We start from the raw sequence: 17,004 nt of genomic DNA, 5'->3' as shown, positions 1-17,004 counted from the left end.
AATCCACCAGGTTAGCTGGAAAGACGAATATGATCTCAACAAATAAACTCAACATACGGTTGAATTTATTTGTACAACACTAATTGAAGGTACATGTATTACGAATAATTTTCAAAGCAACACAACATTTGCATATTCAGACCGAATCACCCGGCTTCCTTCTCCAAATGGATCTCTTACAGAAGTACTGACTATTATTTCATTTAACACAATTTCAGGTGATAATTAGGAAATCTGTCCACGGTCATCATGGGCGGTCTATACAAAAAGAGCCTGACCTGTAAATTTATGAATTGCTTCGCACATAAATCTGTTAGGCCCTTATACTGTGTTTGTGTTGCGTAAAATCAACCCAAAATAAATCTGATCTAACAATACCGCTCGAGAACAAACTGTGGATTGAAAAATAACTGTACAAAGAAACGACACTTTAACCTTGAATCGCTAACACAGGCAATAATACAGTCGTATTGGCCTTTCCATATCATAACATGTATTTACTCGCTGTTATTTTTGCACAATACCTGCGTCACTTACACAGTCTAGAGGCGTGATAAGATACACGGTGATAAATTTGGTTTCCCTGGCTAATTTAGTGCGCAGTCTAAATCAGAGATAGAACATTACACTCTCTTCTTACCAGTACGAGTAGTTACATGTGTTTGAAGTTTAAGTCATACTGTATATGGACTTACAGGTATGTCATGATGCTTTTTTATAGGTAATTTACACTTTTTATTTATTTTAATATCATCAGAAGAAAAATAAAAGCTACAAGTAGCTAAAACTATTTCGTTGAAAGCTGTAATTTTTACTCACGATGTGTATTCCCGTGATACCGCCATAAAGGAATATTGTTTGAATTTTTCGCTTTAAACCGTTTATATAATTATGCTTAATTAATTATAACTGAACATAGTCGACAAAGTCTGACGGTATTTATTTGAAAGTATTTATTTTCATGTTATATTATTAAAATAATAAGTTCTTTAAAGCAAATTTCTCGATTCAATGACAATTACTGCACTAAAATAATATTTTTTACCGCAAGTATGACGTTATTCACACTAATGTTTTGTAAGTAATAACTGCACTAATAAACTTTTCCGGGTATCCTTCAACACCTGGCACTCGCTCAATCGTATTTTAGTACCATAAGAATAAGAATTTCAAGAAAATTTATGAGTTGACAAATCTAATTTCCAGCGTGAAGATGTTTTTCCAAGTATTTCTCTTCATCCATATATATATAGTAACATGTAGGAGGGCTGATATACAATATATAAATCAGAATAAACACTTTAATGTAAATAGAATATGGAAGATATTACATCAAGTGGGTATCATTGTTAAATTTAACGGACACTAAATAATAATTGTTCTATTTGGTGGATGTGTGTGTACGACACTTGAAGTTGCTGAAATCCTGTCCTGCTTTATATGAAATTAAAGGGAAAAAATAAACCAAAATAATTTTGTCTTGTTTTATAATAATTATTGCTGTTAAACTTGTTTATTGAAAATACAAGTTTTGGTACAAGTCGTTACATGTTCTTAAGATGGCTTACAATAGACATGGTACTCTTGAACAATAAAAATGTGAGCTTCATTGCTAATAATTTTATGTACAAAGATACATGTGTATAGGAGTGTATATTTCAAGTAAAACGATGATTCAGTTTAATCACGTAGTATTTTTAATGACGTCGTCACTATCGTCAAATAAAACGACGTCACTAACAATATTCTATTCAAATGCATAATAAATCAATTTAAGTTTTTTTTGTCCTAAAACAATAAAATTTGTCTTAAATAGTTTAGAAAAGATTGCATTTGAGAATCTTTGAATGAATAAAAATGTCAAATTTGACCACTATGTTGGAAATATCATGTCAGGCTCATATGGAGTTATCCTTGAGTTTTGTTTACAGAACCCCATCATTTAGGTTCAAGTCAAGGTACACGTAATTGGTGCTTTAGATAGGTATATAACTCTTGCTAAATTAGCCCTTATTTATAAACACATGTTCTCAATATAAATAGACGAAGAATATGCCCGTTCGGAGATTCAGTATTTTTTTCATTTTAACGTCAGAGATCGCGGTTTAATTGCTGAAAATTATGAATGCTTTTCGTACAGGCTGTAAAATGTTTTCTTCTAACTTTATACCGATTTTACCCTGGGTTTAACTTGGGTACTTTTTCATAATTTTGATTCTCATGAAACGTTGATCGGGGGTTTATCTTTAGTCTATACATAATTCTAATAAATATAAGATTGCCATGTTGAGCTTTAAAATGGCCTAAATCATTGAATTTTGTTAAACAAATTGTATGATGTGGTTAATAAAGGCTGATATTGATTAGGCTTACCACCAACTATCATAAAACCAACATTTGTAGCAATTCATTTATGACCTTGACAAGTTGACAAACTGCCAATTTATTTATTTGAGTTCTTGTCAAACGATGACTGGTTCATATATATTATTTTGTACAATACTCCGATAAGAAGTTTTATCTTAAGTGCAAACATATTTATCAAAGTGGTTGCAAAGTACATTACATTCACAATAAGATCACATTATTTGGAAGATTATTTTTTTCATTTGAAACCTTGCCAAACAATGAATTGTTTATTTTTGAATTGATAATGTTACACGCTAAATATCTCTAGACATTGTTATTTCACACATTGAAACTTAAATATGTTTTTCATAGAATTTAACTGTTTATAGATCAAATTATCCCCTGGCCGGGATCAATTTGTTTTAAAATTTTTCCAAACGATGACTTGTTCATATTTTAGTACCTACGAATAAGCTGGGATAAAGACCTTTATTATTTATACCGGAATTAGACTATTAGAATAAATAGTGTAAAACCGTTTTCACATTGTATTATTAATCATAAGTCATAAACCTAAGAAATATCGAGTAAAATTATACTTGTCACGCAGTTAGTAATCTAGGCTGTACAAATTTTTTTTTTAAAAAATCCAATTTCCATATTAGTAACAAAAGCAAAATCAAACGGATCACTAATATCTGCAAACTTACGAGCATATTTAATTAATTGTAAAATGGAACTTGAATGAACTTTGAATTTGGAACTACTGGTAAATGACAAAAATACATGCAAGTTACTAAAATTGAAGAATATAAATCATGGAATTTTGCAATTTGCAAAAATGTTGAAATAACTTCTATGTGTCTTGATTGACATATCTCTTTTAAATTTCAATTTGAATTTCTTAAGATCTCTTTTAGAAATGTTTATGTTTTTCTTGAATGCGTATTTACCAAGTCTCTCCCAAATTCCAACTTTCAGAGCACTTGGTATAACATTAAAGATCTACAATAGAACACAAACTCATAAAACATGTAAAATGCGTTCCAGAATAAAAAAAGAAAATTCCAGATGTCATTTTTCCGGGGGTCTACCTTTAGGCACTTTTTCAGCAACAAATTTGCATGCAGAGAGAGATTCATAGTGAGACTAGTAAGATAGGGGAATAATTCAGACGAAACTCAGACGAAACGCATTGTATCTGTCCGTTCTGCGGATAGTATTCCACTATCTTTTTATAGGGGTTCTAAGGATAATTTTGTAAATCGTTGTTCGGAGTTATTTGATAAATATGCAAAGAAGAATATTGTTCATACTTTAAAATGGGTCTTGTTGCTGGGTCGTATGGGGTTGCGTTCATTCAACGCCGCCTTTTCTTGTTGATCTTGTTTATCATATTTTAGTATTACTGTCATTTATGCAGTTCATTCTCCGGAATCGCAAATGGTGTAATACTGTTTAACGAAATGATATTTTTTCTCCATATTCCTCATGCGTTAGTATGATCTTTGCTTATAATTTTATTTGTGTATATGAAAATGTGTTCGTGATATATTTTTACCCCCGTTTATATGAAGATGATATGATCAATGACAAAATGGAGGGTCATAAAATAACGCAAACATTTGTTTGTTTTTTTTCTTTTTCTGTGACAATAAGTTTCTTTATTTAACATTTTCCATCATACATCATGTTGTTAAAATGAAATATATAGTAAATAAACAACAAAAATAAAAATAAAAATGTTTAAAAAGTTATCTACAACTGATATTAATATAATAATTAATAAGCTAGTGGTAACGTATTTTTGCCAACTAATCCATTTTAACCAACTATCTTTATATCAAAATACGTATCCATTACCTATAATGTATTCATTATACAGTATTCATTTACATTAATTATCAACTTAAAAAAAACTAGTGAAAAAATATAATATTTTAAGTGAAAAATGAAAAATAATAATAACAACAAAAGAAATAATAAATGATTTCAACTGATTTTTTTTTTTTCAAAAAATTTGTTATGTTTATTTGCCCGGGTGCTATGAAAATGAGGCAAATAAGCTAATGTCAGTTATTAATAAATAAATAAAGGGATGAAAAAAATAAGTAAATAAATAATTAAATAAATATATGAATGAATAAATAAATATACATATAATTCATTCATGTAATATAAGGTGATTGAAAAGTGATAAAAACATCAAATGGTAAAATGTAATAAAAATGCGGTATATCATTATCATTTATATATGCAATGATGTGATTGATTGCTGTCATGAAAATTTATTGTTTGAATGCTGAGTAAATAGCTTAATCATTTAACCCGGTTCAGAGAGAATACAAAACTCATGCAACCAAAGTTATATTTTTGTGGTTATATATTGACACATCTTCATCTGTTAATTCTTTTGAAATAATAGCCAAGTTTATGCGGACAAATAACATATAACTGTTTGTTATGCATGTATGTTACTTTTATATTCATAAGTATTTTCAATGATATGTTTCTTTTCGTTTTTTCACTGTTGTTTTTCTTTTTTTCTATTTTATTGTTGTTGGTGTTGTTCCTTCATCTTTTTGAAGAAAAAAATTAACTTGCAATAACATTTATGCATATAAAGGGCTTATAGTTTAATGTTTTATCATACAATTTTATACATTATTACTGCAACAAACGAAAATTAAGGCAAATTTGACGTTACTGAACATTCATGGAATATAATAAAAATAACTAACATTATTTTTGGAGAATTCTGATCTCATATCTATTTTTCTAACTGATTATCGAAAATCAAACACAAAAATAAAAATCAATTTCAATATAATAAACATAATAAGAAATAGATGTGTATCAAAGAAAGCTATTGGATGATAAAAGCTAGTACCAAAATGTTAAAAAGGTGAAAGGCACAATCTGTCGCAGAAATCCATAATAATTAAAATGTTTAGAAATGTCAAACATGTATAATCAACGATTTAGAGGATGTAAGGTGTTTAACAGATGAGGAAAGTATCGCTGAATGTTCAGTAATATTTCGTAAAGGTAGCAAAATGTAATCTAGGTAGTATTTTGACTTCTACACGAAAAACGTATTTACACTAATTATATCAATCGCAAAATTAGTATTTAGAACATGAGATCGTACCACTTTTAAGAAACTGTAACAGGATACCAACTTTGAAACTTAAAAAACGTTTTTGAGAAATGAAACTAACCTCATGTTTGAAGCATGGTGTGCCTTTAATTGTAAATCCAAAAGATTATGAAAAAAACAGATATGGGTAATATTATATTACACAAAACACAAAGCAATGACAGTGCAAAACATAATATTCATACATTTTTCTGAATATATTTTTGCGGAATCAAATAATGAGTTTCATTCTGTAAAGAAAAACAAAAATAAAACAAAAATAAAACGATAGTTGAAACATGATGAACTGAGAATACCAATATCACTTCAGCAACTTCAATGTTAAATGTCTATGTCTGATGTTTTCATCGCGCATTCAAAATGTTTGCGATTGTTCCGATGCATCACTTTTCTAAACAACCATTTTTTATCCGTATTTTATTGTTATTCCTTATTTGACGCCGTTTTATATTAAATCCAGTATACGTCTTATTGATTTGTTGAATATCAAATCACAATATTTTCTTTTCTTCTCTAATCTGTAAAATAAAATAAACAATTTCATTTGATTTTTTTCCACATCAAATTTGTTCCTTAGATATGATAAAATAAAAGTCATACATTAATTAAAAAGTTTTAAACGATTAACTTCCTGACACAAATGAAACACATGACTGTGTGTCTTTTATAGGAAAAGTATTACTCGCTTTAATACTGACAAAATGTGAATGTATCGCATGCTCAATCTGAAATGTTTATTTTTTTTTCTTTCTAAATTTGTGATATAAGTCGTATAAATACATTGATTTACACTTTAAGCATAATGGGGGTTTTCAAGTATATATAATTTAATGTATGTTATTTAATGCAAGGATAAACAATAATTTTTATATTATTTTCATCTAAGCTTGAAATGTTATTATGTTAATATTAATTCATAGACAAATTTTAACGAGTCAAAACAACATTAAAGGATAATTTTATGCAAGAAAAGCAAATATTGACACAAAAAAACAACAACTTATTAATTTGTAATAAATATTTTACAAAGTATTATAACATGCGTAAATTTATTATGCTTGTTTCAAATTTTAAGAATTTGTGTGTAAGTTACAATAAATATAAAATTGTTAAAAATTGTTACAACAATTTAAATTGTCATCACACTTTAGATGTTATGTTTGTAAATTAAAATGCATGGCACATAAGTACATGAAAATAAAAGAGAGGTGCCTAAGCTAAAAGAATAGTTAAAAACCGCCAAATAACTCTTATGAAATGAAAGTGAAAATTATGTGATGCTAAAAACAAATACAAGCATCAAAATAGTACGATGAATGTATACAAAACATAAAAATGGTGAGTATATGTACCTGATTAATTAACAATTTCCCAAGCACTAATCGATCACCGTCATGTACTTCTGATAGCCATGTTTCATTGTTTGTTATGTTTAGCTTATTAGTTCGAATCAGTAATTCAGTGTTCTGTTACACTATTTTAGTACACACTGACACTTTAAATTTTACACAACACGTATGTACTTTTCCTTCAGACTATTTTCTATTTCAACCGAAACAGCCTGTGGTGAATCTCTCTTCTACTACATAGTCCTACACATAAACTTTTTCCCCCAAAATTTCCTATCTCTGGTCAGTGAATAATTACACGGCTTGTCACTGTATTACTGATAGCAGCACCCTTGAATGTTTTATGATCCTATCATGTTTCAAGAATGTATAGTTTTAAGCTGGAAGACATAGAGAACATTTTAGATGTAAGGAAAAACTAAAGATTTAACTTTTTAGTGTAAAGAGTAACATACCATTTATAATAATAGTTAAGAACAAAAAAAAATGGATTACATTAAAAAAAGGTTTTTAATCACTTACAACAACTCACAATGAAAATACTTGTGTAAATTACTTTCATATTAAAGGCATATCATACCTCAGTGATTTACATTATTTTTCTCTTTTTTTTTCAGAAGGAGCAAAATAATGTTTAGTAATAATTATAATTGATTCAAAGCATTATTGAAGCTTATCATTCAATTTAGTAGGAAAAGAGATGAATGTGATTTTTTTTAAAAAAAGGTACCAAAATGATACAAGCAAAAAAAAGTAAATAAAGTGTTTAAAGTAAAATTCTAAGTTCAAAGGGGAAATATCTCTTGAAATAAGGATGCCAGAGTTATGAACCTTGTCACGTGATGTTAGTTAATGACAAAGGACAATTATCTTAAGTCTAGAGTTGATGTCATTAAGATTTTATAATAACAAATATTAATTTCTAGAAATATATTAATTTTCAATAAATCTCTAGTTCAAAAAATGAAATGGAGATAATTCTAGAAATACAGGACTTGAGTTATAAATCTAATTGCACCTGATATACGTGTTGATAAGAAAGATTTTTTTGCCGCCGAAGGGAGGCATATGTAAAACGCACCGTCCGCTGTCTGTCAGGACATCCGTCTGTCTGTGCGTCCCCACTTCATTCGTGTCCGGACTATGACTTTGTCATGCATGGAATGATATTAAAATAACTAGGCATTAATGTCTACCACATCAAGACGATGTGTCGCGTCCAAGAATTACGTTCCTACCTCAGAGGTCAATGTCACACTAACATTTTGCAGTTTCACTTTATCACAATAAAAGTGTATAGATTCACACATTTGTGTTCGGAATGTACCTTTGTCATGCATGGAAGAATTTTATAATATTTTGGCATTAATGTCTACCACATCAAGACGATGTGTCGTGTCCACTTATCACGCCCCTACCTAAAAGGTCAAGGTCAGACTACCATTTTGAATTTCACTATATCAAAATTAGAGTTTTTAGTTACACACATTCGTGTCCTGACTGTAACTTTGTCATACATTGAAGGATTACAAAATAACTAGGCATAAATATCTTCCACATCAAGACGACATGTCGCGACTAAGACCCATATCCCTACCTTCAAGGTCAAGGTCATACTTATAGTTTGAAGGTACTCATTCTCTCGAGAAGAGTTTAAAGATACACATTCATGTCCGCACTGTAACTTTGTCATGCATGGAAAGATTTTATAATTACTTGGCACATTTTTAATGTCTACCATATCGACGATGCATCGCAGCTAAGGTTCATGTCCGACTGTCCGTCCGTGTGTCCCACTTACACAACAATCATGTCCAGTATGTAACTTTGTCAAGCATTGAGGGATTTTGAAATAACTTGACACAAATATCTGTCTCATGACAACATTCTGTCGTGTCCAGGAACCACGTCCCTTCTTCAAAGGTCAAGGTCACACTTATATTTTGGAGGTTCACGCTATCATAATTAGAGATTATAGGTACAATAATAAAAAGAAATATATTATGCAATTAGTTACTTTCATCATCTTTTCTTTTCATACTACCAGTCCTGCATGCTTAAGAAATCTTTACGGGGGCATTCGTCACTCGTGTGACAGCTCTTGTTGAAGTCTGAATTTAATAAGGAAAATTCTGAGTATAAAGGGATGATGATTCTGAAAATATTGATGCTAGAGTTATGAAGCTTGCCATGTTATTGTTTAAAGTTATCAAATATCAATTTTTATTTAAACAAAAAGTTTAATGGGGGACATAATCCTGGAAATATTCATGCTTCAGTTATGAATCTTGTCACACATGATAAAGAAATATATTTGAAGTTAGAAGTAGATACCTTAAGAAATAAAAAAGTAAGTACATGTAAAAAAAAAGTTCATGGGGAGATAATCCTGGAAAAAATGGTGCTAGAGTTAAAAAACAACATTGTCACATAGAGTTGATGATAAAGAACACATGTTTGAAGTTTAAATTCAATCATTTAAATACGCTAAGTACAATCCACTCTATCTAAGAACATACCATGACTATCTTGTTTACAGAAAATCAAGACATTAATTGTACTAATTGCCATACTAAGAATGTGACTGGGTCATCAAATATGAAAATGTTGTAATTGTATGCATACAAACAATAAACTTCTAGATTTACAGAATAAATGTGTATAAATCAAACGAATATTAAATTTACATACTCCGTCTTTGTAGCACGTTGTTCGATCCCTTTATCAATATTATAATCTTATTATCTTAATTTTACCCATGAAATATGGTGCTATATCAGTCAAATATATTTCATATTTTTTAAAAATAAATATGAAATATAAATATGAAACTGTGCGGAGTCAAAACTCATTTTTATTTTCAGGGACTATGTGTCTTGATTGACATATCTCTTTTAAATTTCAATTTGAATTTCTTAAGATCTCTTTTAGAAATGTTTATGTTTTTCTTGAATGTGTATTTACCAAGTCTCTCCCAAATTCCAACTTTCAGAGCACTTGTATAACATAAAAGACCTACAATAGAACACAAACTCATAAAACATGTAAATGATCAATTGCAAACACAAAAATACTTGCACTGAAGGCTTGTTGTAGGCAAATCATATAAAAACACACTACTTGCTTAATAATGCACTGTAGGCACATTACCAATAAACCAGCGGTCGGTGTAACTCATGCAATGTAAATGCATGTTCAATATACGCACACAAACAACAACAAAAACACTGTTTGCGTGAAACGATCTCTGTAGATACGGCATTGATGACCTTATCCGTGCAATGTCGGTTAAAAAACATACACACCCTATCTGCTTAAGATATGCAACGTTGGCCCAAAACAAAAAATGACTAAGTCATGTACTGTTGAAAATAATGCATTCGCTTACATACAGAAAAATATTGTGAAATTTGTATAGCCAATTCGGGGTGCAATTAGAATATATTGAGCCTTACATGTTATCTAATTGTGTGGAAGCACCAGCCCGTTCAGGCTTAAATTCATAAAACAACACGTTTCCCTTGCATCTGTACTATTTATCTTTCTGCTATTTGATTATAAAATTGTTGGATCCATAGTTTGTTCAGATTTTCGTTCAACTCCAGATATGTGTTTACTTTTCAAGCACCTTATTCTTCTTTTCATGAACTATTTTTTAGATATGACTGAGCAAAGTAGTGTCTAAGATGATGGGTCAGTGACAGAAATGGTCAGGTTGCATTTGTAGCTGTGATTCTACGAAAATTGTTTTACTATTGACCATTAATACTGAAAAATTAACTAAGTCGGTAAAAGGAAGTGGTTAAATTGAATACCACGGTATTGAACCACGTGTTAACGCTGTATACCAAGTATCAAGAGGATCTGATAAGTAGTTGCTGAGGAAAATGTTACGATATTTCCTACCTACCTACAATTGACCATTAATGTCACCATTGACCATTAATGTCGAAAATTTAACTATGTCGGTAAAAAGGAGGTGGATGCATCAGCAACCCCAGAGGCTACCGGTTCTCTCTTCGTTCCTTGTTCTATCACAAAAAAATTCGGCTGTCACTGCACGCAAAATCTTTTGAATTTCTGCTGCTTCATTATATTGGGAATGAAGCAACTGCTCTCGTGTCATTTTCTGGAGATTCTTTAGGTCAAATACCTCATTGATATTCATTACTTCTGCCATACTGGCTCGGACAAATATTCTAAATGTCACCACGCTCTTGATCCATGTTCAGTACATTTTTGTAAAGATTCGAAAAAAATCTGAAAACACAGTAATCCCTCGGAAGCATTTATCACAACAAAATTACAAGAGAATTGCAGACTCGGTTACCCTAGTTATTATAAGCACGGGAAATGGAACATATATACTACAAGTTGTGTCTCAGTGGTTCGCTAAAATCAGTACAGAAATAACCCTTTGTTCAGAGTCTAACGGCATTTATAGTAAAAGCAGATAGTCGATGACCTAGAAATCATCAATACTACCTTTCTGACCAATTTCCATGATATTTGGATCAAAACAGCCTCAAGAGTGTACAAGGTTATTCGATAGTTTGGCTGTGTGACCTAGTTTTTGACTAGAGGTGACCCATATTCAAACCTTAAAATCATCATATCAATCTTTCTGACCAATTTCATGGATATTTGGATTAAAACAGTAGCCACTAGAGTGTTAACAAGGGTTTTCCATATGAAGGCTGTGTGACTTACTTTCCGACCCCAAGTGACTCATATTTGAATTTGACCAAGAAATCAACAAAAGACTTTTTCTGACTTGTTCTAGGGATATTTGGGCTGAAAATAAATCACTTTGGGTGTTAACAAGGTTTTTCCATATTTTGGCTGTGCGACCTTGTTTTTGACCCCAGGTTACTCATATTTGAACTAGATCTAGAAATCACCGCAAATTTTCTTGCACTTTCAAGTACCGTAAATGAACAAGCTCATGCAACATTTTCAATTTTGTAGTGTTAGACTTTCTTTATGAATTCTGTATTTCTCTATTTTTTCTGACCAAATTCCAGGATATCTGGATAAAACAGAAGTTTCTAGAGTGTTTACAAGGCTTTTTCATATAGCAGCTGTGTGACCTAGATTTGGACCAAAAGTGTCTCTTATCCAAATTTGACTTAGAAAGTAAAAAGTAAAAAGTTGTAAAAAGTCTCCCCATACATTTAATCAATGATGCTATATTTTCGATCCTTGAAGATCGTTCGGCACGACATTATTGTTGTGCTTGTGGTATTTTTGGTTTCAACTTTTCGGCATTTTCTAGTTGGGTTACTTGAATAATGTTGAATCACCCTTAGGATATGTTGCCTGCTCTTTATTTTAAATTTGTCTTTTGACGTCTTATCTGTGATATGCAGGCTTCATAACCTCTGACTCTCTTTCAAAATTCCATTTTAATTAGTTCGGCCCATTGTTTTCTCATTTAGGACACACACTAATTATTACTTGGGGACCATACGCCGCTTTTCATGGAATGGCACGGAAGTGTCACATTGAAGATTCCATGATAACCGCCATATGAACACATCTGCGGATGTATCAAAAATTCAAAATTGTACTACTTCATGTTTAAATGTTGAATTCTGCTTAAGCCGGTGCTAGGGGGGCGTGGACGGTAACTTACACTTTCCAGTACCGTCAATGAACAGGTTCAATCAAACCGAGCCTGCAACATTTTCAATTTTGTCGTGTTGGGCTTTCTTTAGGGATTCTGTATTTATCTATTTTAGAAATTATCAAAGCAACCTTTCTGACCATTTTCTAGAACATTTGGATCTAAACAGTAGCCTCTGGAGTGTTAACAAGGTGTCTCTATATTTGGGCAATGTCACCTAGTTTTTGACCCCCAGGTGATCCATATTCAAACTTGACTAAGAAGTCATCAAAAAAACCTTCCTGACCAATCTTCAGAATATTTGGATAAAAGCAGCAGCCTCAAGAGTGTTAACGAGGTTTTCCCATATTTAAGATGTGTGACCTAGTTTTGACCCAAGGTCAACCATATTCGAACTTGACTTAGAAATCATCGAAACAACCTTTCTCTCCAATTTCCACAATGTTTTGATAAAAAATAGTTACCTCTAGAGTATTTTTGAATATTTACACTGTGTACCTAGTTTTTGATCCTAAGTGACCCATATTCGAACTTGTCCAACAAATCATCACAACAACCTTTCTAACCAATTTCAAGAATCTTTTTAATCAAAACAGTAGCGCCTAAAGTGTTAACAAGGTTTTTCAATATTTGGGATGTGTGACCCAGTTTTTAATCCCAGGTAGCCCATTTTCAAACTTGACCTAGAAACATCAAAACAACCTTCGTGACCAATTTCCGAGATATTTGGATCAAAACAGTAACTTCTAGAGTGTTAACAAGATTTTTCTATTTTAAGCTCATGTGAGCTACTTCTTAACCCGAGATGACCCATATTCGACCTTGACCTATATATCTTTGAGACAAACATTTTGACAAAGTTTGACAACCTAAATGTTATTATTCATGTCCAGACATGACCATCAAAATATTTTATAATATGAAATAAAATATGACCTTTGATGTATTTTATTTGATCCATAACTTTTAGCTACAATTCCTTTCTCATGACACATTGTTTCTAAGTATTTAACCTTAGTTCTCGATGAAAGACACATATATGGACTGGACATGGCCACCAATACCCTCTTATATCATAACTTTTGACATTCAAGTGCGGAACTCTTTATCGCTACTTGGCGTCTTTCAGTATGCCGAATTATTTTTAAATTTATCCTCCTTGACCGGGCGGAAGTTGCATATTTTTTGTGAAAAAGTAGAACCTAATGCATAAATTCACAAATTAATGCCATGTCTGAATTTTTGTCTGTTGCGACGAAGATTGAAAGGTCTTGTCGAAGCAAATTAAATTGGATAACAAGTAAAAATGAAATGATAGGTGTACTTAAAATAAATTCAGAGACAGAGGGAAAGAAAAATATCTCCGTTGCGCCCAGGATATGTCCATTTTGCAGGCATATATATAATCATTCAAAACATTAAAAAATTAAACAATATTCCTATTGAATTTGATAACAAACTTCCATAATGATATAATATTCAATTAATAGAATAAAATAGAGAAAATAAGAATCCCTTAAAAGCTTAACACGGCAGTATTGAAAATGTTGCAGGCTCGGTTTGATTGAGGCTGTTAATGGACGGTACTGTCATTCAAGTGCAAACTACCGTCCACGCCCCTTAGCACCGACTTAAGCAGAACTCAACATTTAAACATGAAATGGTCAAATTTTGAATTTAGAAACGTTCGCAGATGTTTTTCATACGGCTGTTATTATGGAATAAATTTTAGTTTGATAACTGTAATTTATAGACATTCATTGTGCTCTTTATACAAATTTATCTTCGTTTCGCTGAGATCCCGAATAAGTACATTTCTTAGGCATGACCTTTCAAAACATTTAAATAAAAATTTTCCCACTGAAATTTAAAACAAACTTTTACGCTGATACTGTAATAATATACATAATTTATATTACTTTGATAATTATTATTTTTAATCATACATTATAGGAGAATATGTCCATTTCGCGGCCATTTTGCAAGCAAAGAATCCTCCAAAACAACCTGATGCAAATAGTTGTGATACATTTTAAAACAACTTACCTTTTTACTAAGTTAATCTGTTTTATTACTTAAATGTTAATTGTTTTCATGTTTAAGCATACATTTGCCTGTTTTGCCTGTTGCGCCAAAAAATCTCCGCTGCGTATTTAAGTCATTCCCCTGGGTCCTTCAAATCATTAGAATATAGACTGGCTCATTGACACGTTATTTATAAGGAAAATAAAGAAACCCATAAAAACAAAAAGAATATGATATTCAAACATGGCACTTCCACTTAAGTTAAACGTTTATTATTTTAATTGACATTACGCCGCCTGTTCGATTTCAATACTTAAATAATTTATTCATGTAGGAATACTCTTCAAATTTATAAGCAATATTTCGGAGAAAAAAAACGCCAATCGGATAACGTAATTGGAATTCCAAATTTCACCCCTCCCAATGTCTTTTATGTTTTGAACTTTAAAGTTTAAATCCAAATTTCAATCACTAATAAATTTTAATTTCAATTGAACAGGCGATTGAAAACTAACGTCGAGTACTTTTTGTAAGTTTATTTGTTTGGAGAAAACAACTCATTCTTTTAGCGCGTAACTTATCACTTCAGATCCAGATGGAGAGGCGTATGTGTCTTTACGTGTTAAGAGACAAAGTTGGACGTAAAATAATATATCTTTTTAATTTTAGTAACAATGGATGATCAAGAGACCACCGAAAATGAAAGGCACGACGTATTACCCATGACAGAACAGAGTGGTGAATCCTTTAAAACATCTGTTTTATCACCCGCTCTCACTGAAGCAGCTGTAGCAGACGTTATTGACAGGCGAGACAAAGAAAGTCTTGACAAAGCTTACAAGAGCCTTGAGCACTGCCATGCTGTGATAAATGATTTGATGAAGCAAAACGCAAGCCTTACCGAGACAATTGGATATATGATTAGATCAGGAAATAGCCAAGATCAAAAAGACATTATAAATACCGATGGCAAGCCAATGTTCAAGAAAACTGAAGGAAAGAAGCGTGATCGAAATGCCTCAATATGCTTTTCTGACGATAAAAGCCCGAGTCCAAAGTTTGTGAAATTCGATCACGCTGCAAAAGATAAAATTATTGCCTCAACGTAAGTATGTCATTATAACATAATGTCATAATAATGAATCTTAAGACATAAATATTTTATATGTTCGGACTTTATATTTGTAACTTGTATATGATCAAGACAAGATAATTATTATATATTTCTGTTAAGCTTTTAAAAGGATTACCGATTTATTCATAAAGATATTTTAATTTGATAGTTTAATTGTGAAAATTTTTAAACATTATTTCAGAAACTACTTTTAAAATTGTTCGTTATATTACCTCTCTATTTGTTTTTGCTTATATATATAGACATTATTAGGCCTATTTGAAGCGGTAAAAAAACTAAAATTACATTCGTAATCAGATATATAAGACTTACTTCAATTCATTTAATTCACTGACCACCAAACATCGTCTTTTCTTAACAGTTTGACAATTATTCTTCCTTCAAAGTATACAACAACAACAACAAATGCTGAAATTTTCATATAATTGTGTTGTTTTCAGTGCAGTCGAGGTACTTCCCTTCTCAAAGATAGTAAACATTTTTACTTTCATTTTAATATTTAATTAAGTGATATGTTTTGCTTTAAATGCTTTTTAAAAAAGTTTCATTAACAAACTTTGGCTTGCAATAAAAACAGATTTTTTTAGTTTGAGCTGATTTATCATATTGACATAAGTTGTGTAAAATCAAAAACTTAAAAAAAAAATAACCCCTGATTTATTGAAAAAAAATTTCCCCGACAGTTATAGCACTATTCTAAGAAAAACATGATAAACAAGATCAACAAGGACAGGCGACGTTTAATGAACGCAACCCCCTAGCCCAATCTAAAAAAATGCTCATTTAAGGATCTAGCAAAGACCAATTTATGCTGCATCCTGAAGATAACAAATATGTAAACTAAACATATTGAAATTGATCGCTCACCTGACTCATCGAACTCATACGAGCAATTACTAAGACAAGCATCCTGGCCATGTTTGGCAATTAAGTCAAAATTGTGACCTCTAGAGTGTTAACAAGGTTTTTCAATATTTGAGAAGAGTGACCTAGTTTTTGATCCAAGATGAACACTATTCGAACTAGACTTAGAAATCATCATCATAGACTTGCAGATCAATTTCCAGGATATTTGGATAACAACAGTAGCCACTAGAGTGTTAACAAGATTTGTCTATTTTTAGCTTCTGTGACCTAGTTTTCGACCCGAGACGACCCATATTCATCATTGAGTTAGAAATCATCAAACATCCTTCCTGACCAATTTCCAGGATATTTGGATAAAAACAGCAGCCACTAGAGTGTTAACAAAATTTTTCTATTTTTAGCTCATGTGACCTATTTTTAAGAGAGATGACCCACATTCAAACTTGAACTAGAAATCATCAAAACAATCTTCCTGATCAATATCGAGAATATT

The 17,004-nt window shown here is 31.2% G+C and overlaps 1 protein-coding gene and 1 long non-coding RNA gene across 4 annotated transcripts in view; one reads left to right on the top strand and one right to left on the bottom strand.

Moving 5' to 3' along the window:
* The first annotated feature begins 540 nt into the window (after positions 1–540).
* Positions 541–17,004, top strand: part of LOC132733191 (uncharacterized) — a 39,280-nt gene continuing 22,816 nt past the window's right edge. For 2 of the 3 annotated variants that reach the window (XM_060719792.1, XM_060719790.1), the window contains exons 1-2: positions 541–697; positions 15,179–15,614. In XM_060719792.1, the coding sequence (XP_060575775.1) occupies positions 15,184–15,614 (431 nt within the window). In that variant the 5' untranslated portion in view covers positions 541–697; positions 15,179–15,183. Of the gene's footprint in view, positions 722–15,178; positions 15,615–17,004 lie in introns of all 3 variants that reach the window. The other variant, XM_060719791.1, reaches the window with a different exon arrangement.
* LOC132733195 (uncharacterized) lies at positions 4,939–7,577 on the bottom strand. Its single transcript, XR_009626140.1, has 2 exons — positions 6,862–7,577; positions 4,939–6,027 (listed from the first exon to the last, which is right to left on the bottom strand). It is a non-coding gene; the product is annotated as an uncharacterized LOC132733195 (long non-coding RNA).

The sequence above is a fragment of the Ruditapes philippinarum genome, unplaced genomic scaffold (genome assembly GCF_026571515.1).
Source record: "Ruditapes philippinarum isolate M1 unplaced genomic scaffold, ASM2657151v2 ctg2519_1_1_1_1, whole genome shotgun sequence".
NCBI lineage: Eukaryota > Metazoa > Mollusca > Bivalvia > Venerida > Veneridae > Ruditapes > Ruditapes philippinarum.
This window is presented reverse-complemented; position numbering and strand designations above follow the sequence as displayed.